Source organism: Schistocerca piceifrons, chromosome 8 (genome assembly GCF_021461385.2).
Source record: "Schistocerca piceifrons isolate TAMUIC-IGC-003096 chromosome 8, iqSchPice1.1, whole genome shotgun sequence".
Taxonomy (NCBI): domain Eukaryota; kingdom Metazoa; phylum Arthropoda; class Insecta; order Orthoptera; family Acrididae; genus Schistocerca; species Schistocerca piceifrons.
This window is the reverse complement of record NC_060145.1, coordinates 281,006,680-281,033,539: the sequence shown is the minus strand read 5'-3', so window position 1 is coordinate 281,033,539 and position 26,860 is coordinate 281,006,680. Positions and strand designations below refer to the sequence as shown.

The 26,860-nt window shown below is 42.4% G+C and overlaps 1 protein-coding gene across 1 annotated transcript in view; it reads left to right on the top strand.

Annotated features, from left to right (window-relative positions):
* LOC124711628 (rabphilin-3A) overlaps positions 1-26,860 on the top strand; it is a 1,025,602-nt gene that overhangs the window by 794,669 nt on the left and 204,073 nt on the right. The window contains exon 7 of the mRNA XM_047241806.1: positions 1,008-1,127. Coding sequence (XP_047097762.1) covers positions 1,008-1,127 — 120 coding nt within the window. The remainder of the gene's footprint in view (positions 1-1,007; positions 1,128-26,860) is intronic.

Below are 26,860 nucleotides of genomic sequence, written 5' to 3'. Positions count from 1 at the left end.
AGCCATTTTGTTTACACTGGTCGAAATTTCTAAGCTTTTCGTCTGAAGTGTCGACTACAGCGAGAAACGTATTCCAGAAAACACTCTTCCACTGATGGAACACATTTGCAAGTGTGTACTTTGCATCAATAACTTTCGTCTTACACCCTCCACAGTCTCATATAATACCCTCCACAGTCTCACATAACACAGCTTCATTACAGGCCGCCTGATGCAGACAATTGGTCATTTCGCCCTGTCAGTGGTACTCGTACTTTACAACAGCAAGATCGAGTACACATCTCCATACTAACAATAAGTCACAGCTAGCATTACAGCCCTGCATGCTACAGTAACAGAGAACGGGTAGACGAGTATCAAGCGACTGCAGCGCAAATGTCCTCAGAGTCTAGATGCTTGTCGAACTACAGAGGGAACGATAGAAGTCCAGTCGTACTGATGTAACAGCGCCGCCTTGGATGGTGAAGCATGCAACCCGCAGCATTAGATTCGTACTCGCTCCGTTTCTGATCTCTACTAGTCAGTGGCGCCGAAAGTGAGGTAGATTTGAACTTGTGTTGCCGTATTTTGTGTGTAGTGCGAAAACGGTGTATTTCCGGACACGAGATCCTATGCTAAACTAAACCGTCTTGTTCCCAGTACATGTGCTCAACACCTGCAAAGTTACACCCTGAAAACTATGAACATCACTGGACAGGACACAACACTTTTGATGAATGAACTGATTTTCATCCCACGGTGCACAGATTGTGCGTTTAAAACATTATTCTCATCCAGGCATCATTCAGGTTTGATTAAGGAAAACTTTAAAGACTTTTATTTGTAAGGCATCTGAATAGAAGCTAGCAAAATAAAGACACAGGTAAACGTGGCCATTAGTAATGGACACTAAAAAATTGTGTTTACTTTATTGATTACAAATACTTTCGTTTTAAACTTACAGCAAATGACTTATTGAATCTCTGCTCTCTTTTGTTAACTGGTTTGTCTCTGTGGTCGTTATACAGGCCGTGTGCCAGAAGTGTGGCTTCGAGACGTTCACCGCTCACAAGGAGCCCATTTCACTCTGCAAGATTTGCTCTGAGACACGAGAAATGTGGAAGAAATCGGGCGCATGGTTCTTCAAGGTACGTGCTAAGTAGTATCCTGGTTGCACATTAAATTTCTTGTGCAGAATAAATATCAGCATGTGATTCATCAGCAGTGGAAACTATAAAGCAGCGTCATGTGATGAGTTATTCTACTGTGATGATACAGCATAACTGTATCACTCTACTTTTACTTAATTTCATTCTCTTATTAGTTTTCTTCCGCTACTCAACTTTAATTCTTTGGGAAAATGGTAATCACAACGCATGTATAAGATTCATGCATATACACTCCTGGAAATTGAAATAAGAACACCGTGAATTCATTGTCCCAGGAAGGGGAAACTTTATTGACACATTCCTGGGGTCAGATACATCACATGATCACACTGACAGAACCACAGGCACATAGACACAGGCAACAGAGCATGCACAATGTCGGCACTAGTACAGTGTATATCCACCTTTCGCAGCAATGCAGGCTGCTATTCTCCCATGGAGACGATCGTAGAGATGCTGGATGTAGTCCTGTGGAACGGCTTGCCATGCCATTTCCACCTGGCGCCTCAGTTGCACCAGCGTTCGTGCTGGACGTGCAGACCGCGTGAGACGACGCTTCATCCAGTCCCAAACATGCTCAATGGGGGACAGATCCGGAGATCTTGCTGGCCAGGGTAGTTGACTTACACCTTCTAGAGCACGTTGGGTGGCACGGGATACATGCGGACATGCATTGTCCTGTTGGAACAGCAAGTTCCCTTGCCGGTCTAGGAATGGTAGAACGATGGGTTCGATGACGGTTTGGATGTACCGTGCACTATTCAGTGTCCCCTCGACGACCACCAGTGGTGTACGGCCAGTGTAGGAGATCGCTCCCCACACCATGATGCCGGGTGTTGGCCCTGTGTGCCTCGGTCGTATGCAGTCCTGATTGTGGCGCTCACCTGCACGGCGCCAAACACGCATTCGACTATCATTGGCACCAAGGCAGAAGCGACTCTCATCGCTGAAGACGACACGTCTCCATTCGTCCCTCCATTCACGCCTGTCGCGACACCACTGGAGACGGGCTGCACGATGTTGGGGCGCGAGCGGAAGACGGCCTAACGGTGTGCGGGACCGTAGCCCAGCTTCATGGAGACAGTTGCGAATGGTCCTCGCCGATACCCCAGGAGCAACAGTGTCCTTAATTTGCTGGGAAGTGGCGGTGCGGTCCCCTACGGCACTGCGTAGGATCCTACGGTCTTGGCGTGCATCCGTGCGTCGCTGCGGTCCGGTCCCAGGTCGACGGGCACGTGCACCTTCCGCCGACCACTGGCGACAACATCGATGTACTGTGGAGACCTCACGCCCCACGTGTTGAGCAATTCGGCGGTACGTCCACCCGGCCTCCCGCATGCCCACTATACGCCCTCGCTCAAAGTCGGTCAACTGCACATACGGTTCACGTTCACGCTGTCGCGGCATGCTACCAGTGTTAAAGACTGCGATGGAGCTCCGTATGCCACGGCAAACTGGCTGACACTGACGGCGGCGGTGCACAAATGCTGCGCAGCTAGCGCCATTCGACGGCCAACACCGCGGTTTCTGGTGTGTCCGCTGTGCCGTGCGTGTGATCATTGCTTGTACAGCCCTCTCGCAGTGTCCGGAGCAAGTAGGGTGGGTCTGACATACCGGTGTCAATGTGTTCTTTTTTCCATTTCCAGGAGTGTACATAACAATCGACAACGTCATAAGACAGGCGTTGAATAAGTGATGCAACACTTTTTTTCTGAAAGAAAGTTGGTTTTATTCAGGATTCCAATACGCTATATTATTCCTCACTCATATGAACATAACTCCGTTCAGAGCGACAGTCTTACGCCTGCCTGCTTGTAGGACCTTTATGGTTTCATGGTACCACTCTAGTGATCGACATCGGAGTTAACGTCTTGCAGCACAATAACCTCCCCACCATCCACGAATTGTTTCGTAACGCCTCATAACGCGCACATATGCTCTTCGTTGCTCTTTATGGTACTCAAAAGCTCAAATGTGTGTGAATTCCTAAGGGACCATACTTCTGAGGTCACCGGTCTCTAGACTTACGCACTACTTAAACTAACTTGTGCTAAGAACAACACACACACCCGTGCCCGAAGGCGGACTCGAACCTCCGGCGGGAGTGGCCGCGCAATCCGTGTCATGGTGCCTCTAACCGTGCGGCCACTCCACGCGGCTTTATGGTATTCTCTTAGGTGGGGAGGAACCCAGTAGGCACAAGATTTTGAATCTCCCATCGTACGCACGAGTGTGTCAACGCAACCAACAAAGACGTCCAGTTGAGCAGCGAGGTGTTTCATTGTGTTCCGTCGATCACCTCGGATGAGAGTGTCACCACGTTCCAGTGTTGCAGGAGTCACAGCTGCGCGCGGCCGACCGGCATGGGGAGATCGGACAGTTTCGCGTGACCTTGTTGAAATGACAACAGGCGCCTTGCCCAACGACTCACCGTGCTTTTGTTCACTGGCAGGTTTCTGTAGACATTCTGCAAGCGCCTAGGAATATCTACGATGATCTTGTTTTCCGCCAAAAGAAAAACAGTGAGAGCTCTCTGCTTGGAATGCATCTGCGTTACGAACGCCATTTTGAACGCTACATATACCACCGCCACGTATTGGAACTTCATGAAACTATAGGGGCTGAAGTAGTATTCGTGGGTGTCCCACAGCAAATTCAACGTTTTTTTCAACCGAAATTGGCCGAGAGAAAAAACTGTGTTGCCCTACTTATTGAACGCCCGTCTTATTTTATAAATTATTGTAGTTTCTTGTAACTAAAACTGTAATGCCGCTAGCCGTTAATCATTTAATTTTGGTTCCACAGCTAGCTACAGAGTATCGTGCATCCACTGAACTACGACTTAGTTTTTAACTCTTGTGCTCCAGCGAAACCCAATAAACTAATGAATTCTCCACTTAATTTCGTCTGCGTGTTTGCTCCTAGATATTTTCTTTTTTTTTCCTACGTAAGAGAGGGAAGTCTTTACACTGTGTTTTGTTTTTGTAATGTACAGGTAATCGTTTTTTTTTCACTTTTGCTGTCGATCTTTTTCAATGCCCAAACATAAGCAAAGAAGTCTTTTCTACCGTGTGACGTAAGAAGACGGCAAGTGATGCTGCAATCTCTGCCTTCCCCGATTTTCCTAAGCTGGCATGACGTATGTACCACAATCGCCGATTTTCAGTCATATTTTATCGCAACGCCTACTGTATAAGTGTAGGGGCACGGTTCTTTAGGAAACAGAAAAGACACACAAAGCTATAATATGAGCTGCGCCTTTCCAAAAGTGTTATTAAGTAATGAATCATTCCTCACAATAATTCTGTAAAAAATCATATTCTTCCGTCATTTATAGCTCACACATCAGATCGGCAATGCTCATAAATCGCTTGCATACTCTCAACAATTGCATTCACTTGGAATCACACATTCTTTGCTCCACCTTCATCACCTTCATACTCGTTTTTCACTGTTGGCTCTTGAGTTGTTCATACCCTCACTTGTTCATGCCCTCATTTTCATACATTCGATGCCTAGAAAAACACTCCAATACTCTCTCTAGCCACTGTTATTCTGTTATACAGGGTTAGTTAGGAGGAAAGGTACATGCTTTGAGATGCGATAGTATTAGTGATTCTGAACAAAAAACTTCATATGGACATACGCTCTATTGCGAATTGTTTCCGAGATAGAACATATTTAATATCACTTTTGTACGTTTTTCATTAATAACTCGAAAACCGCACACTCTATCTAACTAAAAAAAGATCCTATTTATTTTTTGTCTAGGACTAACAGTTTGCGCGAAGAGCTCTAGAGAACATTGGAAACCTCGCGCCACACGTGTGCGCTGTAGCTTAAGTACTTTTTGTAGGCCGGTTTGAGGTAGTTTTCTGACTTCATGAACCACAAGCGTCCTGTATCAAATTGTTCGTTTCAACTTCCTCTATACTAATGTGGTACGTTGTAAACAATGACAATGAATAATACAGAAAATAAATAGAAATGTACATTAAAACTGTTTTATTACGGAAACCATTCGGAAGAGGACATATGTCCACATCAAGTTTTTTCTTCAGAATCACAAATGCTATCACCTGTCAAAACACGTACCTTTCCCCCTGACTCACCCTGTATGTTCCTCTGAATTTACAAAGATTTAATCTCTATGGGAATAGCACCTTTACAAAATGTACTGTACAACAGTTAAATAAAAAAAGACAAAATATAAATAAATATGCCAGAAAAATTTCATCATAGTAGGACTTATTCAGTTGTGGAAGTTGCTTGTGTATAGCTGTATCTCCATAACAGTGTAAAATGTAATTCCTCAAGCTGGAACTGCGAATAAGATTGTAGAATTGTAGTGCGTGAGATATTTCGATCAAAACGAGACTGTGGTTTCCAGGAAAAAGGTGATTTTATGTGCAATAACGTTCCGGTGTGCGCGATTTCTGCCTCGTTTAGGAATGACTACGGCGACACAAGTTAACCCTGAAAGCCCGTTTGATACAGTGTTACGGAATTGTGTCGCATTAGCATATATTCCCTGAATATTAGAATTCTGAGTCGTCATTATTGGCTTCCGAATTGAAAAAAAGTAGCCGACGGAATTTCAGCACACCTTCGGAGCTGCAGATTATTCTAGACAACGCGCATCATGTGCTCCTTAAAGCAGTCTTACGTTATGCAGTAAGGCTAAGGGTGACCTCGGTCACGAGATCCACATAGTCAATTGTCTTGTAAACAACTATCGGCGGTACCTGCTCTATGGTCGCCTTAGGTCTTTGTTCGCAGTCAACGCCCTTTTCAGCACGTAGTGGAAACAGGTAGGGACATAGGCAGTACTCTGGTATTGCCTCAGCGTCCGTGGTACTCACACCCTCCCCCTTATCAGCGACATCATCTTCAGAATCGGAAGCAAAGCGCTTCCGACCTCGACCTTAATACCATGCGAGTGGCAGAGCTTTATGCTACCGTAATGCCCTCTGAGAAGACGTTGTGTATCTGGTTGACAAGGGAGCAGTACCGTTGTCTGCGAGAGTTAACTGTTGGCGGTGCACGATTCCACACTTCGTGAAAGTTAAAAATCATGATCACCATTAATTAAGTCGTTCGTCAAACGCTTTTCATTGGCTTCCCTGAATACTGACTCACAGAAGGATGAAACACACGTTAAAATTTGTATGTTCTCGAAGGTCACAGCTTTGTCTGTCTGAATACAACGCTCGTCCACTGCTAGTAAATCAGAGTGTAGCATTGGATACGGCGACTGTGGCGCTTTACCCTCGGTCTTCCAGCTCGCTCAAATGTTGGCTAAACGCTTGACGGCCCCAAGTTACCAGCAGACCGAGTCTGGTTACGACTGCATTCCCACGCTATTGTGGATCAAGCATACGCCATGAAAACACGGATATTCACGCATCAAACAACGTTCAGAACGTAAAACAAGGCGCATTTTAATTTCATCTATTGTCTTTTGTTTTATTTCTCGGTGCCGAATAACGTAAAATACGGCATTCTCACGCTATTATGGATCAAGCATACTCCATGAAAACATGGATATTCACACATCAAATAGCGTTTAGAACGTAAAACAAAGCGCATTTTAATTTTATACATTGTCTTTTGTTTTCTTTCTCGGTGCCGAATAATGTAAAATACTGTTTTCCTCCATCGCTAGAGTTGGCTTTTCCGCTCTCAAAAGAAAGTTTTTCCAACCAAAGTTGTAGCAACCTGTAAAGAAATTACACCTTTTACATGACACGCTGAAAGGTCTCTGTTGGATTCCTTTCATGTTAATTTCTTAAAACTGTTGTCATTTACGGCATACATTCCACTTCTAAATTTACTATGGCGTTTCTGACTCTATCTGGGAGGAGACTGAGCAGTGGAACACGTTACGTTTACACATAATCAAGAACGATCTGTCACACTATTACACTTTAAAACACAGTTTATATGTAATTCATGTCACACAGTCTCATACAGAACCTACATCTGCTTTTATATACTGTATATGATAAGGTACTGTCAGCCCCCTTCCCTTCTGTGTGAAAGGATGAATTAGCAAATGTATTTCTAGTTGCATGCTCGATGGTAGCAGACAAGCCGGTCTGCTAGAGAACAGTAGGACCAACATCGGAACAGGTAGCTACGCTTTCTAAAAGCAAAGAGGTTTCTATTCTTAGTATGATCCTGTCCGTCCCTTGTCATGTTAGTATAGGAACCTGCCTCTCTGGTCACTTCCGCTTTGTATCTGTGAAGCACCCTCGGTAGGGGCCCAGGCAGTCTGTCGGCGGCGAGCGTCTGAAGTGGTAAGATCTCCGGCTAAGCGCGTCCCTGCCAAGTCTGTAGGACAATGGATTCCTTAAGTTCAGCCTAACTGAAAATTTAATCACCTTTATTTCATGTTTAGATCTAAAATATCTTATGTTATCTTAAATTGCAACGCAGTGTAATTCGAGTGTGAAGTTCAGAATATCTTCCAGTAGTTGCTTTGTCACTACTTTGTGAGTAAACTGGAACCACATGTTGATGATCCGTGACTCTAACTAAGATCATCAATCTTAAATGCAAATGTGTGTGAGATTATAACGTCTCGTCTTGACAATATTTTTCAGCATAGCAACTTTTCTTTATGTGTAAACCAAGTTGACCACATGAAGCATGTGGTGTAATCATCAAAGTAGCCCTCAGCTATTCTTTTCGGGAAGATTTGACAGAGAGTGTGAATTTAGTATACCAGTGTGTGGTAATTTCATGACGGACAGCATTGCGCTATGAACGTAACTTCTTTGGGTCAAAATTGAATCGGTTGGTTGTGGTTAATTTCCTCTTGCATATGTTTCATCGTTCTTCGTGTGTTATTTTATGAATGCAGTGTTGTATGCAGTCTCCAAATCTTGGCTCCATATTTGATGTGTTCCATAAGATTACAAACTCACATTTTCACAATCCTAAATAAGGCACCAGTTTTGTTATGAATCAAGTTTAATATGCTGAAATTTTAACAGAACAATGATCAGTGTTAAAATAAATGTCCAAGTATAAACTGATTTATTTCTTTTTATTTAAATTCTCTTTATATATATATAATCACCGGTTAGTCTGGTTGGGAATTTGGTAAGCTAGACTGGATACCCGGTGAAACAGTTGCTCAGTAATGCAAGGTTAACTTCCCCAGATAGCTCACAGCTTTTAACCCGCCTTTATTGTCTTGAATATCAGCACCACTTTCAGAACAACTTAATGCATCAACATTACAACGCTTCGTTTATTTTTATTTTAATCGAGTATATTTTAGCACTTTCTGTCCTATCTTCAGTGAGTTTTTGTTTATTATGCTGTCTGGCATGACGCTGATCAAAAATATCTGGACAACGGATAGTGGACATTTCTATGGAGTGTGTCCACCCTCCGCCTTGAAAAAGGCTTGAACTCTGCTGGGCACACATTTAATGAGTTGTCTGAATGTCTGTGGAGGAATAGCAGCCTATTCTTCACTCAAGAGCTGAAACCAGAGAAGGCAGTAGCATTTGACGCTGGAGTCAGGAGCGTATTCACCGTTCTAAGTCCCCACATAGATCGGGACTCTACGTAGACTGTTCCGTTTCAGGAGTGTTGCTGTCCACAAACCATTGCCTCAGACATGCTGCTTCATGACAGGGTGTATTGTCATTCTGTCACATTCTTCGCCTCTGAAGTGTTCCTCTACTGTATCCAGTACACAGTACAGTAAAATGTGTTCGTAACCTTAGACATTTAGGATTATTTGAGCGTAAAAAGTCGATCAACCCTTACCACGAAAAACATCTCCATAACGTAAAACTACCTGCTCCAAACATCACTACTGCCGCTACACATGTCGGCAGGTAACGTTCTCCAAGCATTCGATGAACTCATACTCTTTCATTGGATTGCCACAAGGTATACTGCGTTTCATCACTCCAACACACTCTTCTCGAGTCAGCCACTGCCACCACCTCAAGTGTCTTTTAGCCTTGACTACAAAACTTTGTGCCATGTGTCTAAGTGCTGGACCATTGTATCCCATTCTTTTTAACTCGCTGCATACAGTCATTGTGCCAGTTGGACTGCCGATAGCAGTTGATTTCATGCGATTTTTTACAACCACCCTCCTTCATGTTGGACTGGCCTGTTCATTACACGGGGTCTTCCTGGTCTTGACTTTGGTGTGGTTGTGCCGTGGCGTTTCCATTGCACATTCAGATTATCAAAAGTCGACTTTAGCAGCTATAGAAGAGTTGACATGTCCATGATGGATCTGTTATCCAGGTGGCATCCAGTTACAAGTACGTGCTGGAAGTCAGTGAGCTGTTGCTTGTTCAAAAATGGTTCAAATGGCTCTGAGCACTGTGGGACTTAACATCTGAGGTCATCAGTCCCCTAGAACTTAGAACTACTTAAACCTAACTAACCTAAGGACATCACACACATCCATGTCCGAGACAGGATTCGAACCCGCGACCGTAGCAGCAGCGCGGATCCGGGCTGAAGCGCCTAGAACCGCAAGGCCACAACGGCCGGCTGTTGCTTGTCTACTGAAGCTAATTCCCTGCTCCCTTTTATAATGGTATTTCACCTCTCGTGGCCTCTAGTGATTATAGGGTGTCAGGATACGTGTGATCAGATAATGTACACTGAGGACCCAAAGAGACTGGTACACGTGCTTTATATCGTGTAGGGCCTCTGCGAGCACACAGAAGTGCCGCAAAACGACGTGGCAAGGACTCGACTAATTTCTGAAGTAATGCTGCAGGCAATAGGCTGGAGTGACACGTTCACCATACAGAGGAACTTCATGCACCGTGACTGGAGGTGAAGATCACCACACTCGTCAATTCTGTGTCTTCACCTCACCCCTCAGAGAAAAATGAGCTTCATCTGTCCATGGGATAGTCCAGGGCCAGCCTTCGTCAACTTCAATTCTTGGGAGAAAGTGGAGAGCGAAGTCAACATGTCGTTGTGCGTCCTGTGGTGCAAGCTGCTTCACGATATGGTTCTTGTACAGATATCATCTGAAGCGACGCCGAGTGGCCGTGCGGATGAGGTGCCTTGTCACGGAATGCGGGGCCCCTCCGTCGGATGTTCGAGTCCTCTGTCGGGCGTGGATGTGTGTGCTGTTCTTAGCATAAGTTAGTTTAACTCAGTTCAAGCAGTGTGTAAGTCTAGCGACTGATAAACTCAGCAGTTTGGTCCCTTAGGAATTCACACACATTTTTCTTTAACATTTGCGAATGGTTCGAAGCACCTTCCCTACAGTGGACCACGGGATGTTCAATTGTCACGACACAGCAGGCGCGCTGCTTCACGATCGGGAATTGCGTGCAGCGTTGTCTGCCATAGCAACAGCGATTTCATCAACCACCTGCATTGCAATCGGTTGTCAGCCTGTTCCGGAGCGACGCCCAGTTGTCCAGATGATTCGAATTACTTCATCATGTTCCGCACAGCAGGGGGAGAAAGAAGACCCTTCAGAAATCCTTTCAGCCGGCAATATTCTCGATGTGCAGCTGCAGCATTACCGTTATTTTTATAACAGAGCTTCACCAATAATTCCCTGCTCCATTTGTCCAATCTCATGTTGACACGTCAACAAGTGCACTGCGACTGGTCAGGTGTGTGAGACTATGAATCACGATGACTGATCACCGTACCTGGTGGCCGTAGTTGGAACTGGACGGTGGCGCTGTGATGCATGGAAATAATGCACTAATGCTAACAAGTTTTACGGTCGCAGGTTCGAATCCTGCCTCGGGCATGGATGTGTGTGATGTCCTTAGGTTAGTTAGGTTTAAGTAGTTCTAAGTTCTAGGGGACTGATGACCACAGATGTTAAGTCCCATAGTGCTCTGAGCCATTTGAACCATTTTGCTAACAAGTTTGGTACTAGCACGGTAATTAGTTTCCTTGTTATAACGTGTTAAATAGGGAAAGCTACCACCCGGTATCTTACTGATAAAATCCTTGAGTTGTATTTGTGGTATCATTGAACGGGAGCTCAGAATTTAATTTTTTATTCACCTCAAGTATAGGATACGTCGAAGAAATAAATTCTGAGTCCACATTCAATGAGTCCACAAATTCAACTTTTGGATTTCATCAGTAGCATCCGACGAATTAAACTGGCTGTAGTCCATTCCAGGAGTGTGGTCCCTTAGAGTTCACATGTTCTATGTGTTGTGTGCCACGTAGATACTGAAAGTCAAAACATGTGTCCACAGCCGTATATCTATTGTGTAAACGCAGTTGACAATAGAAATTCTGACTACAGACATAGTGTCACTTTAGTGTCCGATTCGACTCGTCGGCTTTGACCAGTGACGTAATCCGTGATGTTTTTTTGTTTATGCTGCAGACTGTAGTTATGAATGTTAAATAATTTCTCTGGATCTCTTTGTTACGCGTGTATATTAAAAATCCCGTAGACAACAGATAACATAGACTGCTCATTAAGTCGTTTTACTAAACCCAACATCTAAGTCACGTGACCCGGGGCACGAAGCCGAGTATGTCATTACGCATTTATAGTGCACAATGTATGATTTTTTTTTTGTTTTTTACTGATCAAATGTTGTGCTGTAGTGCTTTTTACTAGGTGCAGATGTAAAGACCATCACATATGCCCAGATAAGTCTTCTTTTGTATCCTACAGATTAGGTAAAGTGACGAAAATCTCAGTTGTGTAAGTGAATTGCTTTAAAATACTTGCAGAGGTATTTCCCTAAAGTTGAAAGCTAGGATGGCTGTTGCTCCTTGGATGTAAAACTTGGTGAATGACTAAACTTTTGAGACGACATGTCGTTAATATCTAACTCAGTACACCAGTTTAATCAACATTTTGTAATAGATTGCGCTTCCTATCTTGATATCGCATCGGTACCTGTAATGGATTAAGCAAAAGTCAGAAAACATATGTGCTTATTTTGTGTAAATACGTGACATTATGCGCATAAACGAATTGCCTTTCTTAGTAAAGCATTTCGCACATATTCTTGTGCAATCGTTAGAAAACTAATGCTGTTTTCGAAATTCTTATTTTGTCTTCCACTCCTGTGGAAGCGATGAACTACAAGAATTCACAGTGAAAAAAAAAGTATTCACTAAATAACAGTCATTCTGTCGCTTGTTAAAAGAACTGTCAATACGTTTTCAACTTGATCACATGTAAAAACTATAACCACTGCTTTATTATCAGGATTTCGGAGAAAGTAGGTTAACTGCATTACTGCATGCATAAGAGTTGTACTACAGTGAATTGAATTGTCAAAATCAGTGCTTGATTTCACCTATAAATGAGAGGAACTGTAACTGTCAGATCCACTTCACATAGCGCCTAATGACAGGAACTCAGCTTTTTGTCATGAGTCACGTGACTTAGATGTTGGTTTCATGCATTAACACGGCAGAGATAGGGGCATGCGCGGTCTATATTATATATGATCTAAGATAACTCCGATGTATATTGTTTTCATATACTAATTTGTTTTCTGTATCTTGATGAAAGCATTCGTTATTTATAAGATTCTGATTTTACGTGCAATTGCTTTTCATTATGGATGAGTCAGTTGTTTTTACAGCGAAATTGCTGCTTGACAGAATGACTGACCGTAAATCTACTATAAGATCTTTACAATCATTCGGCGTTATTGCAGAATTTTGGAATTGCAGTGTTTGTGGTAATTATATGGTGTTCACAAAGATTCCATCTTCCAGAACTTCCGATGAGTACATGTGGAGGTGCAGAAACAATAACATATGTTGGTCTATACGCAGAGAGATCTTATTCGAAAGATCGAGGCTGAATTTAGAAGTAATAGCCACGTTAATTTTCTATTTTTGCTAACTGACTGATTTTCATTTTGTAGAGAAAACTGCGGGGAATTATAAAGTACAGGGTATGATAGGGAGGGGGAGGGGGGGAGGCAGCGGTTACAGGGGAAGCAGAGGAATTGCGTTTTGGAAAGAAAAAGTATGAAAGGGGGCATGAGGTGCTTGGGCTTTGGTTTTTTGAAGTACAAGTTTCTGGAGGGGATTGTGCCGATGTTGTATTTAAGGTCGTTCCAAATCATACAAAAGAAGTTTAACATGGTTAATAGGATAATGTGTGAAAGAAGGTTCAATAGTAATGTCGGATGGGTTTGCTTCCTACAAGGCGTTGGATGACAGGGGTTATCATCATTTGGTTGTAAATCACAATATTCAGATTAAAGATTACAAGACGGGGCATGTACCAATACTATCGAGCGGTGTTGGGGGTCTGTAAAATCTCCTGTCGGGCGGGGAAAGAGGATTTCAGTGTTGCAAGGCCATTTGGATGAATACTGGTGGGGGAAGAGTGTCCCTAATCGTTATTGTGTATATCTAGCCCCGTTTAGTTAGTTACGTGTTGAAACATCTCCTTAGAAAAATTAATGAATTACTGTGGTGATAAACCTCTTACGCTATTTGATTTTCAAACAGCTGAGCAGAACTGAACGTACTCAGACATTTCTCTCTTTACTTATTCTGATCAACATTAAACTGACACACAATATTTTCAGCGCAACGCAATCTGACTTTCAATAATCCCTACAAAAGAATGGCCCTGACTAACAATAACCAACAACTTTCATGAATCACTTACCTCACAAAAATCTTAGTTACTCGAACTACTGCAATACAGCGAGCGCCAATACTGCAAGCTAAATAAAAGATTCTAACTACTGAATCACTAACTACTGATAGGCATAGTTAGCAAATGAAAGATTTTTACAGAGAACAGACAATGTATTTACCTTAATAATGTTCAAAAGTCATCTCATATATATATATATCAGTTCATGATATCCAGTATTACACACGTCCAGATCGTCCGCTCTCACAATTCTGCCATCTCTCTCCCAACATCCACCACTACTGGCGGCTCACCTCCAACTGCGCAACGCTACGCGCTGTTCATATCCAACTGCCCAACACTACAATAGCAAATATTCCAACAATGCAAACCAGCCACAGACTTCACACAACACAGTCAGTGATTTTCATATAGACCACTTCGTGGCGTTACCAACATAAAAACTTAAACAGCCTACTTACAGTGTGCGTGATTTTCATTTTTTCCTTGTTTTTTTTCTGTTACTGTGGTCTGTGGGTTTGGTACTTTTTTGGATTTTCTGGGAAAGGGGGGAGGACGTTTTTATGTCGTTTTAATATTTTTTTTAATACAACGGTGGGGCGAGGGGTTGGTTGTTGCCTTGTGCCAGTGAGTTCATTTGATTTACTTGTCACATCATTTTCTTTAATTTTAAAATTTTGGGTCCGGTTGGGGCGGGTGGTAGCTAAGAATAGATTTGGATGGTGCCTCTTTCGTGCCTGTCAGTTTGTGTTTCTTATTAAATTTTTGATTAGTTATTCTGGTTTTTGCATATTTCGTTACAGTTTGACCCCTAACATTATTATTAGTTGTTATGTCCTCATTTTGTTCTTCTTGTCAGCCTCGAAATTTCACTCCTTTGGCAGTTCATATGTGATAACTTTTTCTTGCAGCCAATTATCTGTTTTCACTTAAAACTTCCGGGCTAATAGGCCGTGGTCGAAGTATAAAAAGTCTCCTGACGTTTCGTCTCCGACTGCGGGAGACATCGCCGCTTTACCTCCGAGGATGTCTCCCGCAGTCGGAGACGAAACGTCAGGAGACTGTTTTATACTTCGACCACGGCCTATCAGCCGGAAGTTTTAAGTGAAGACAATACCGGCCGTGAAAGTTTACATTGCATGATCAATTATCTGTTTTATATACATGTTTTCGCTATAGTTCTGTTAATTTTACTTTCAGTCCTAAGGTATAAATTTACCGTTTGTTATTTTCGAGGTACTGTAGCTGGTGTCATGTACGTGTAGCACAGTTATCGGTTCCAAGGTTTTGCAATTTTTGCATTTTATTCTTTTTTGTGTGTGCAATGATGTTTGTAAAAATTTTCATTTTTGGAAATTTTTTTTACTACCTTGGACAGTTACGTTCTTTGAAATGGATTAGTAAATTTGAGCTATATAGATGAATTCTTTTGTCGATTCCAAGGCATGCAAGTTCTGCTGTTTACAGTATGTGTTCGCAGTGATGTCTTTCAGTATTTCCATTGCTTGTGTTCTCTTTGTACTTCCGCGACAAATAAACAATTTACTAATTGCAGTAGTACAGAAACTAACAGCGAAATAGAAATCCTACAACACACCACTTTACATAATTACTGAAACTGAAAAACAATTCGTGGAATCGATAACTACAACTGACCTGTATTGGTATGTTATGAATAATGGAGCGCGTGGAACTGATAACTGGAATTCAGCATATAGGTCAATTGTAGTTACCGATTCCAAACATTCCATCTTTCGTTATGCACGTCGTTTTTACATATACAGCTCAATTCTGGTTACCGATTCCAACCATTCTATGGTTCTCCTACGTAGGTCAATTCTAGTAGTATTCGATAGTTCACTAACAAGATCGTTTTTAAGCAGGTTTGTCAAAGGTAATAAGATTTTTGCGCTTGTAATTGCTCTCTGAACCACCGCGAAACAGGAATATTGGAATTGGTTACTAGAAATGACCTCGTATATAGGTCAATCCTAGTTACTGATTCCAACTATTCGATGGTTCCTTAATTACATCGTTTTTGCTGGAAGCGTGTAAAATATAATACCATGTCTGTACTCGTAATTGCCTTCTGAACTTCTGCGAAAAAGTTAGTAATATTGGACTCTGTAACTAGAATTTGCCTCATATGTAGATCAGTTCTTGTTATCGATTCCAATATTTGTTACTTTTAATGGATTTCCCTTGCTTGCGTGTACCTGCTTTTCTTACTATTTAGCTTGTTGGTTTCCCCAAATTTCATGTTAGTAATTCGTGTTTGATATCATTCGCTTTTCCGTTGTTCTCATATAAATTTAGTTTCTCCCCGCCCAAAATCCCAACTTTCCTCCACTTCCCCCGTTTGAATGAATAATTAATATAACGCAAATTTATGATGTATGATTTCACCATGCGCTATACTGTAATGCAGTTCAATGATCCTCTGTGGCCCTCTGCGGGCATAAATTATGATAATAATTCTAATCAGACATAAATTTTTCCCCTCTTGTTCTTATTTATTTCGGTTATCTTCAACCTGTTGAGGTGTAATTCATGGATAAATAATAATCGCGACAAATGTGAATGTACTTTATCGCATGCTACATTCGTTCGTTTAAGAATATGAAAACAAAGTAAACGGTAATATAAAGATAAAAAAGACACTAAAGGAGGAGAAAACGTGGTGAGCATGGGTTAACTTCCTATGTTAGCAGAAGACGCCGTTGTTCCCACACCAACATTCGGACGAAAGTAAGTTCCGCATTGTGCATCACTATGAAGGAAGATAGCTCGATGAAAGTTGGAACGTACATAGGAAGAACGACTACGGTATAGTCCAGCAGTTAAATTAAAGAAATATCCACTGAGAAGAACAGAAATGGGACTATTATTCAAAGACAATAATAAGGCTGAAGTCACCGCAATTTACGATGGGATACGGTGGGGTATGGTTCTTAATATGGTTTATTATCTCAACGGATGGGTGTGTGCTACAGCGTTAGCCAAAAGGTTTGTAAGGAGTTCTTGTAGAAGGGCGTTGATAACTGCTCTACGGTCTTTGTCGCAGATGGACGTGCTGCAGTACGACTCCTGTCCATTTGCCGAATATCGTCTCGTTCCGAGAGCTGCTCCATTTGCTCCTTCGATGGGGTTGCGCAACTGATCCGCAAAAATGAAGTCAGAACAAAATGTATCCCTGAAAAGACGCACCTGCGGAAGGAGTATATTTGTACAAGGTGGGCCGACATAACAGGCAACAAATTGATTTATTTCTTTAAATTTTCGTTCGTGGGTAGCTCGTGAATGTTTCTCTCAGCTGCACCCGGACTGGGGTCGGCTGTCATCGGATATTGGCCGGATGCCATCCACTTCAAGCCCTGTCCACATGATGGCTGTGTGAACTTGTGCTGACAAAGAAACTCCACGGCTAATCGTTCTCAGAAAACGAACTGTATAGGATAAAACCAAACGCGGGAACGGAATCGGTCACTTGGGGCCCTGGGGCGAGCTAAGGAGTGTGGGCGAGAAAGTTCGGTCGGGCTATTCTAAACCAGTTCTCGGACTGTTCAGTGCTACCTTCCGCTCCTCTCCGGCCATGAAGCCCCACATTGTACGAAAGCTTTCAAAAAAGACTTCATTTCTACATGCCTTAGAGATAGGCAATAAATCCTGCCATGATTCAGTTTGAATAGAAACCTCTGGTATTTCTGATTTCAACCCTGCAACCACCTCCTAAGCGCCTGAAGCCACCCGCCCCTGACCTACATCCTATCGGCCAAATCTTTATTCAGTCGTACACAGTGTTGGAATAACATTGTTTTGTGAGTGTACCGTGTTGAAAGATTTGGAGGTCCGTACCCCCATGCGACATTACTCCTCCCCACACCATAGCACCTGGTCTAAAAATGGTTCAAATGGCTTTAACCACTATGGGACTTAACATCTGAGGTCATCAGTCCCCTAGACTTAGAAACTACTCAAACCTAACTAACCTAAGGAAATCACATACATCCATGCCCGAGGCGGGAACCGAATCTGAGACCGGAACAGCAGAGCGGTTCCGGACTGAAGCGCCTAGAAGCGCTCGGCCATACCTGGTCTGACAAAGCGATAATGTTGGACAATGTTCCTGACTGCACTACGTGTTTCACCTCTCCCATATCGTGGTACATACAGCATTCTTTCTGTGTATCGCCCAACTGTCATCTAAATTTATTACTTTGCAGCGGGACTTCTTGTGAAATCTTCTCTCATCCTCAAGTTTTACACACCACTGTATATAAAAATACATGCTTGTGGTGTATCTGACTTAAAAGCGACTGTGTTTAGTATTGTTTGGTGAGCAGGGTTCATTAACTCGTTCTGAATGGAGTGACTTACGTGGATATAAAAAATTTCTGCAATGACTATGATTTCCTCATTAATTAGGAAATATGTAGGTATTCTGTACCACCAAAACAATCGGAATGTGTGCAGAGGAAGTATTCACTATTCAGCTCCGTAAACTGAGAAAACGAAGATCAAATATGTGCTTCAGGAGTGTATCAAAATTATTTTTATTTTGTGGGTGAAACTGTAACGTGTGCTCTAGTGAACTTAAACAACAACTTCTAATACAATAAAGTAACAGAGCAAGTTTAAAAGGAGGCGTGCAAAACCGATTACCACGACGCTAAAATAATGTATAATCAACATATCACAAAGAAAATAGCACAAATTAACAATGAATACAAATAACAGTTTGACGAGTTTATCAGTTTACGGTAGATTAGTAGAACGAATGTTATCGTCATCAAAAGAAAGAAACAGAAGAGTAAAAATGGATACAACATTTCCCAAATTAATCTTACGATTTCCTCATAAATGAAAGTTTACATCACTGTATTACCAGTTTTGCCTTCTAGCAGTAAGACCTGGACTATTAAAGTGGAAACAATTACAAAACTAACGTTTGGTCTGTGATAAATGCAGATACGAACGTAGTGAATTTTTAGGAAGGACACGAAAACAAACAAATGAAAGTGACTAGTAAAATCGAAGTAGGGAGGGGCTGGAGATGTACCCAGGCCAGAATTGATGATAAAGTGACGACAGAAGTTCTTCACTTGGCTGTACGAGATAAGAAAAGACCGAACAACGACGTAAGGTGAGTTGAGTGGATGATATCGGAACACGTCCGGTAGCGACATGGATTTGAATATTTGAATACCTTACTGCATGGACATATCAAGAGGAGGCCCTTATGCAGCGCTAGCTCTTTGTTCGCGGCTTCACACACGTATATGTGTGTACTTTTACACAGATAAAGAGACCTGAACACTACGTGACAAAACACTGAAGCATCCAGAAGGGATGGAGGAAACGACATGAAACTTCACGGGTGGAGAGGGTACGTGAGGTTGTTTCAGTGCTTTAAAAAATCGAGTCAAATATATAGAGTACTTGACCGTATGAGGGCACTTACCTGCATGACGTTGCACCACCTTAGCCCTGGATGCTAGCCTTTATTTCGTTGTAATGAGTGTCAGAAAGCCGTTGCATCCTCTCCCAAAACAAGCTGACCCACAACTGTTGTAAATGGTCCCTGATACCCTGGACAATGGCACTGGGACAGAGTTGACGTACAAGCTCATCCCACACGTGTCGTGTCAGGGGCAGATGTGGATAAGGCTGTCTATGGGGAGTACCTAACACAGGGAATACAGTTCAAAGACACGCGTGCCGTTTGTTGACTAGCACCGCCCTGCTGAATAATGGCACCTCGCCACTGTTGCTTGCGAGGTAGCATGTCAGAAACGCACCATTGTGCTGTCAACCACTGTCAGCCGTGATCTTAAAATCATATCCGATGGCTCCACACACCATAACGCGAGGAGTAACAGTGCTGCTGTCTCTCCCCAGGTCGCCACCACACTTGTCGACATGAGCTACCAGGGTGGTGCAGAACCGCGATTCATCAGCCGCCCATGATTCTCTGTCACAGCACCACGCAGCCGCTTGTGTTTCGGCGTTAACGGCACGTTACGCATGGGACTGTAAATACCAAGTCTGGATGCTGCTAGTCTCTAACCAATGGTGCTGGATGACAAAGTATGCTTCAGGGAGTCAATTACTTGTTGCAAGCACAAATGTGAAGACTTTGCAGCGTGCTTGTCGCACAGTACGGCGATCGTCTATAGTAGTGGTCAGACGTGGTGAACAGCAACCTTAACTAGGAGAATGCCTGCCCCTACCTGCCGATACTCTCCAACATCGGACCACTGTGAGACGTAATAGTCCATTGAAACCCATTTAAAACACGTATTTTTCGATCCAGTTTGAAATAAACAGTAATTACTCATATAAACAAAAGGTGGACCTGTGCTTGTATTATTATTGCAATGAAACTGGTTACTAAATTATAATTGTATTGAAGTGTACAGGTCCTGTAATTGGTAGGAACATTTTCCGAACCATGTATCTTTTGCATTTTATAAAAATTGTAAAAGTATTGTTAATATTTCATATTTTGAGTATTTGCACACTCCTAAAATGTTAAATGCTTAAAAACCCATATATGTATTTGCTTTATAAGAGCCAGTGCAACTGTTGAAATATGTCATTAATTTTGAGGCAACAGTTTTAATTATAATTTTATTAAAAAACCCTTTATAACAATACCGAGGATTGTTGGGAATTATATATAAAGGGGCAGCCATGTTGGCATTTTACGTCAGTGTCTTATGGGATTTTGTGCAAGAAACATGTAATTGCTTAAGTAAGATGTACGTCAGTGTTGTAAGCATGTCAGTATTTTTCAGTTTTGTCAATGTAACGTAATAATTATGTCGTCATATAGAATAAAGGTTCTGAAACATAATGTTAGTATTGGTCATTCTTGGTGCAAAAACCAACTTATAGTGGACATGAAGTTCCACAGCGGTTGTTGCAGCAGCAGATAAAAAGCAGTTGGATGAGTACACCCTCAAAATTATAGGAATTTTAATAATAATTTCACAACTGCCACATCCGAATGCTTCACAAGAGTGGATATTGCATGACTTGACCAGTTGGCCAAACAGAGACCCACAGTGAGGCGACTTTCAAACTCTGTCAGGTGGTGATAATGCACTCTCAGATGAGTACGTGGCACCTCCATGTCTTTCACAGTGAACCCCCAACATTAGACGCCGTTCATTCCCCTCAAATACCCTACCAGATCCGATAACAGCATTAAAAACAAACAACGTTAAAGTGGTCTGCTGGCCGTCCTACCAGTCACAGAGAACTGGAGCTCTAATCAGGTACATAACCGCCAATGGTGGATACGTGTACGAAGTAACATCGACGTCGAACCATGTCTTCTGCGTGCTTTCTTTTTTCTCGTTTTCTTTCGTGTCAGTCTCTGTTTATATTAAATTTTGTTGAAATTACTCTACATATTCCTGGATTATGCTTTTATATAACCAATTTACCCCTGCTCTCAGTGCTCTGTGTGTCTTTCTGTCACAGTAATATTTTTCTCAGATAGTAAATTATACATGACTCAAGTCTGATATAAATTGCCTCACATATTACAGATATATGGAAATACATCACTATCCTTACACTCCGCCTCACCCCTACATGTGAAACGCGATTGGGACTGTCACTAATGAACGTAGGAACCCATAAAACAATGGATACGATGCCAGTATCAGCCGTTATCGAATATTTTTGCATGACGCGGCTTCTCGCGTTACCCTCCCTATGTGTCAAATGGTTCAAATGGCTCTGAGCACTATAGGACTTAACATCTTAGGTCATCAGTCCCCTAGAACTTAGAACTACTCAAACCTAACTAACCTAAGGACATGACACACATCCATGCCCGAGGCAGGATTCGATCCTGCGACCGCAGCAGTCCCGCGGTTCCAGACTGTAGCGCCTAGAACCTCACGGCTACCGCGGCCGGCCCTATGTGTCATAGGGGTATATTAGCCCCATGGCATTTTTATACAGATAATTATATTATGCAAATAATTTTATGTACACATACGTGTTTATTATTTATATACACTGATGAGCCAAAACAATTTGACCGCCTACATAAAAGTGTGTTGGTCCACCTGTGGGACGTATTTCAGTAGTGATTCTGCGTGCCACGGCTTCGACAAGTATTTGATAGGTTTCCAGAGATTTGTGGCACCAGAGCCTACGCACGGGTCACACACATCCCGCAATTTACGGGCGGTTGATATGTCGGAGCGGAGCTGGCGTACGGTAGCGTCCCAGTTGGGTTTCATCGGATTCAGATAAGCCGAATTTTATGGCCAAGACGTCAACGTGAATTCACCATCATGCTCCACAAACCATTGCAGCACAATCGTGGCATTGTGGCACGGACAATTATCCCTCTGGAAGATGCCACCGCTGTTGAGGAAGACATCGAGCAGAAGGGATTACGGGTGGTACCTAATAACGTTCACATAGTCCACAGCTGCCTGTGCCTTCGATTACTACCGCATGTCTCATAGAAGCTCAGGTGAAAGTCGCCCATAACATAACACTGCTCCCACAGGCCTGTGTCCGTGGCGTGCTGCGTGTTTCGAGTAGCCGTTGACCTGGATGACGGCGTATTTGGACACGACTATCGACGTGGTTTAACAATAAACGGTGTTCATCCGCGACACGATTTCATTGATCCGCGGTCCAATCTCGATGGTCCCGGGCCCACTGTAACCATAATTTACGATGTTGTTGGGTTAATATGGGAACATGCAGAGGTCCTCTGCTTCAGAGCACCATGTTCAACACTGTGCGCTAGACAAGCGTGCTCCAAAACAACTATGCCTTCACCAGCTCCGTACTCTGTCGTCAGATTCGTCACAGATCGCCGCCTATCCTGCTTCAGAGAGCGGGCAAGTCTCCCATCCCTATGTTCTGCGATGAGGTATGGACGTCCAACTCCTTGTCACCTACTCATGGTTTCAGTGCTCTTCAACCACACTTTCCATAGATGCTCACGACAGTAGCACGCAAGCAACCGACCAGCTCCGCTGTTTCTGAGATGCTCGCTCACAGGCACTGGGCGACAACAATATAGCTTTTGTCAAAGTCACTTCAGTCGGCTAGTTTCCGCATTTGCGCTACTTATCGTTGCTAGATTGATTCCCCATTCGTTTGTGCTCCGCGCATATACTTGTCTTACCGCGTCACGTGCCCTGGGCGTCACCAAGCAGCATAGAATCTTGCGGTGGGCAGTGGTCATAATATCCTGGCTCATCATTGTGTAAGTTTACCGGTAGACAGTGAAATCGGCCGTCTGACTGGACGTCTAGGCACGATATAGAGTACCAAAATCCATGAGATAGGGTATGCAGTGCATCTTATTTAATATTTTGCCCAGACATTCAATAGAACGTCGGTTACGTTAAATGCAAAGTATGAAAGAAAGATAATTCAAATATTTTCACGGTTAAAAGATCCACATCATTGTTTTAACAATTTCAGTCCAGTTCGGTTGGAGCTCAGTTGTGTCACAGTTTCACTTTCGCTAAAATGGAGTCTGTACATGATGATTGTGAAAATGTTATGATTGATGATTCGGCAGTTGCAATGAAAGAACGATTTAATAGAGAGTTGCAGACAATGAGAGGAGTAGTTCTTTAAGAGCAGTGTTTTTCTAACAGGCGATCGCTGTAACGAAAAAATGAGGGGCATAAATACGGCTAAGTTTGTGAAAAAGAAGCAGCTTCGTTGTTATTGATTAATGAACGTCCAGGGAACACTGGTACAACTGCTGAATGAAATATGTGATCCAGTTACATTTTACGTGTCAGGTAATGAGTTGTTTCTCATACTTTGAGACCCATTCATCTATTGGCCACGACGGGCGATACAGGATAAGAAAGGAGTTGTCTAATAGATACTCTACGGTAATATAACTCATGACAACATAGAGCTTTTCATAAACGTCTGTGTTACTTTGAACACGTTATTCCACTGTAATTTTATACTTTGCCTTTGTGTATTTCGCATTTGGTAAAGTGCTTAGGCGTTTCATAGATTTCTGGGAAAGTTATGAAATTTAAAAAAAATGGTTCAAATGGCTCTGAGCACTATGGGACTTAACATCTGAGGTCATCAGTCCCCTAGAACTTAGAACTACTTAAATCTAACCAACCTAAGGACACCACACGCATCCATGCCCGACTCAGGATTCGAACCTACGACCGTAGCAGTCGCGCGGTTCCGGACTGAAGCGCCAAGAACCGTTCGGCCATAATGGCCGGCTGAAATTAAAAACTTTCCCAAAAAAAGTTCTAGGCATTCTGTATATTGTCTAGGCATTCTATAAAATGCTTTGATTTGACACTTTGCCGGTAACATACATACTAAAATTTGGTTGAAGTTGGTTCAGACGTTCTTGAGTTATTCTTCTTCGCCTCCCGCTTTTCATCCACAACCATAAGGGAAATAAGTGTTTCTTAGCCTCTACAGTATTTCTTGCCAGATTGTATACAAGATTTAGTCCGAATCTGTCCAGTGGCTTGTGAGAAGATGTGTAACCTACATACATACAATGATTTTTATAATTATAACTTGTGGATATAAAGATAAAAGATAAATTAGAAGTTATGATGGTTATGATGATTGTATTCTAATAGTTGGACTATTCTTTTCGTGTAATATTCTCCACTGGATCGTTCGAAAACGCTGCAAGCTATGGATGAGTACTGAAAGTATTGACTCATCTCCATTGTAAAAAATTTCATTCCATCAATGTCGAGAATGCCATACTTCTTCACGAGGAGGATCACGTCGGTATTACTATCTTAGGGGTTCTGTAAGTTAAAAAGCATTGACAAGTGGTTGTTAGGTGGTCCATCATTCACCATACCGTTCAGGGTTTGCGCCATCGAACTTTCATATGGTACTATGAAGAAATACCAGTGCGAACACACACATCAATTCAGAACAAAGGAAACAGAGTTTACGCAATTATTTTTTAGAAATGGAGTGTTATCGGATTGGATGCCACTGTCCAAGAGAATGAGTGCAGATTTCCACTTATTAAGTTGATACATAGATAAAACTGAGGCATACTCATCTACTATAATCATGGTTTTTATATGTATGTCTCTTATTGATCATCACTCGTATATTGATAACTTCAGGCTGCTACATCAATCAGCAACTACAGCTTGATTTCTTGTCACATCAGTCTCCTTTCAAAACTCGCCGTTTTGTTGCTTGGCCTTGCGTAGGACGTCTGCATTCTTCCGACTGAAATGGCTTCCTTTATTCTACCCGTCTGTATTGACAGCAGTACTTTTCTCCCTCCCTGGCAACTTGCGTATAGCGAGGTGGAGGGGGTGCTAGTGCCCCCATTTCATTCACTTCATAGATCCAAGGAAAACTACATTAACGTTGCGATTGGATACTAACAGACAGGAATATTGCAATAATAAGGTGACAGGTAAATAGATCAGCAAGTTGACACGTCTCTCAAAGTTTATATAAATGTAAGAAGGCTATAGTTAGTTTCTAAATCACATTACGTGGATTCTTTACCAAACAAGTAAAACATTATGCATCATTGGCTCGCACAGGTGTTCTGCTTATCTCATTTTCCGCATAAGCATCGTAGACAATGTTTTTCGCTTATGGATCGGATCACTACTGTTATATACCGCCAGTCCAAAAAGTTTCGAAAGTGGATTAATAAAAAATAAAGAAACTTTAAGGTGGTGCTTTTAATGATTCAGGTGTTCTGCGTAGTCTATCCGCACTTGAGTAAAATCCGCAGAACGTTCATACAATCGTGTGAAAGTGTCAGAACACACCAGACGCGCGTCACTTTGGCTTGTAAGTCGGATATTTAGTCAAAACGTTGACCATTCATATGAATTTCTGCACTTTGTCGTTTTCTGATAGGTTCGTTTAGATAACATCGAATTTCATCGTTCGTGGTGACTCAGAAAAATTCTGCACTTCAATCAGGTCGCGGCAGATGTCCAAGCGTCGTCGTTTCTGTTCGGGAGTCAGGGCGTGCGGGACAGACTTTGCGCACACTTTTTTCTTCTTCAAAACGTTTCGGAGACTGCCTTGATCACTTGCTTTAGAGATTTGTGACACTAAAACGCTGACACACTGCGGCCGCCGTGTCCGCTCCTTAACATTGCCTGCTCACAACCGAATGACTGAACACACATTTGTTGTCTACAGCTGTTGTATCAGGCTGCCACCGTACTTACTGTACTGACGTCGTTTATACGCGAGGAATAAAATAAGTTTCTGAACTTTGTGTACTCACAGTCTAGTTCACAGAACGTTAATGGAATAAACGCAATACATCGTGAGAAATGTGAGGAATAAGAGATTTTCAGTGGTAAATGCTATATTACTGCGAACAGCGAGCGGTTCTAGGCGCTTCAGTCCGGAACCGCGCTGCTGCTACGGACGCAGGTTCGAATCCTGCCTCGGGCATGGATCTGCGTATGTCCTTATGTTAATTAGGTTTACGTAGTTCTAAGTCTAGGGGATTGATGACCTCAGATGTTAAGTTCCATAGTGCTTAGAGTGATGACCTCAGATGTTATGTTCCATAGTGCTTAGAGCCATTTCAACCGTTTTTGAACTGTGAACAGCTCTGAACTACTGTAAAGAACCTCTGTCGAGAATCAAAGAAATGTGCTTGAAAAATCGTTAAAACACACTGTTTTGAAATTTGACCTTTACTGCTCATTTTTTCTCATTTATGTTTAAGCCTATTGGAAATTGAATCTTTAAATAGCGTAACACTCAATGTGCATTGGTTGAGAAAGTTTATCCAAACACACATACTAATTTTTTCATTCTAGTTTCCACCTAGAGCAGTGTAACTGGACTGAGTTGATCATAGATACCTTGCGGTACATTAGTATCCAATAGTTAAGCATAACAAAGAAATAGGACTATGTTATGGAAGAGTTTGGAGAATGGATGGGCAGAAAAGACGGAGACTAAGGCCTAATGAGAGGTGGGTAGACGATATTGCAAAACATGGATGCGTATCTCTGAAGGTTGCAATGCACGGAAAATGGAGACGACGCCTTCAGCATTATTATCGTCCATTTTTCCGGTGGATAGC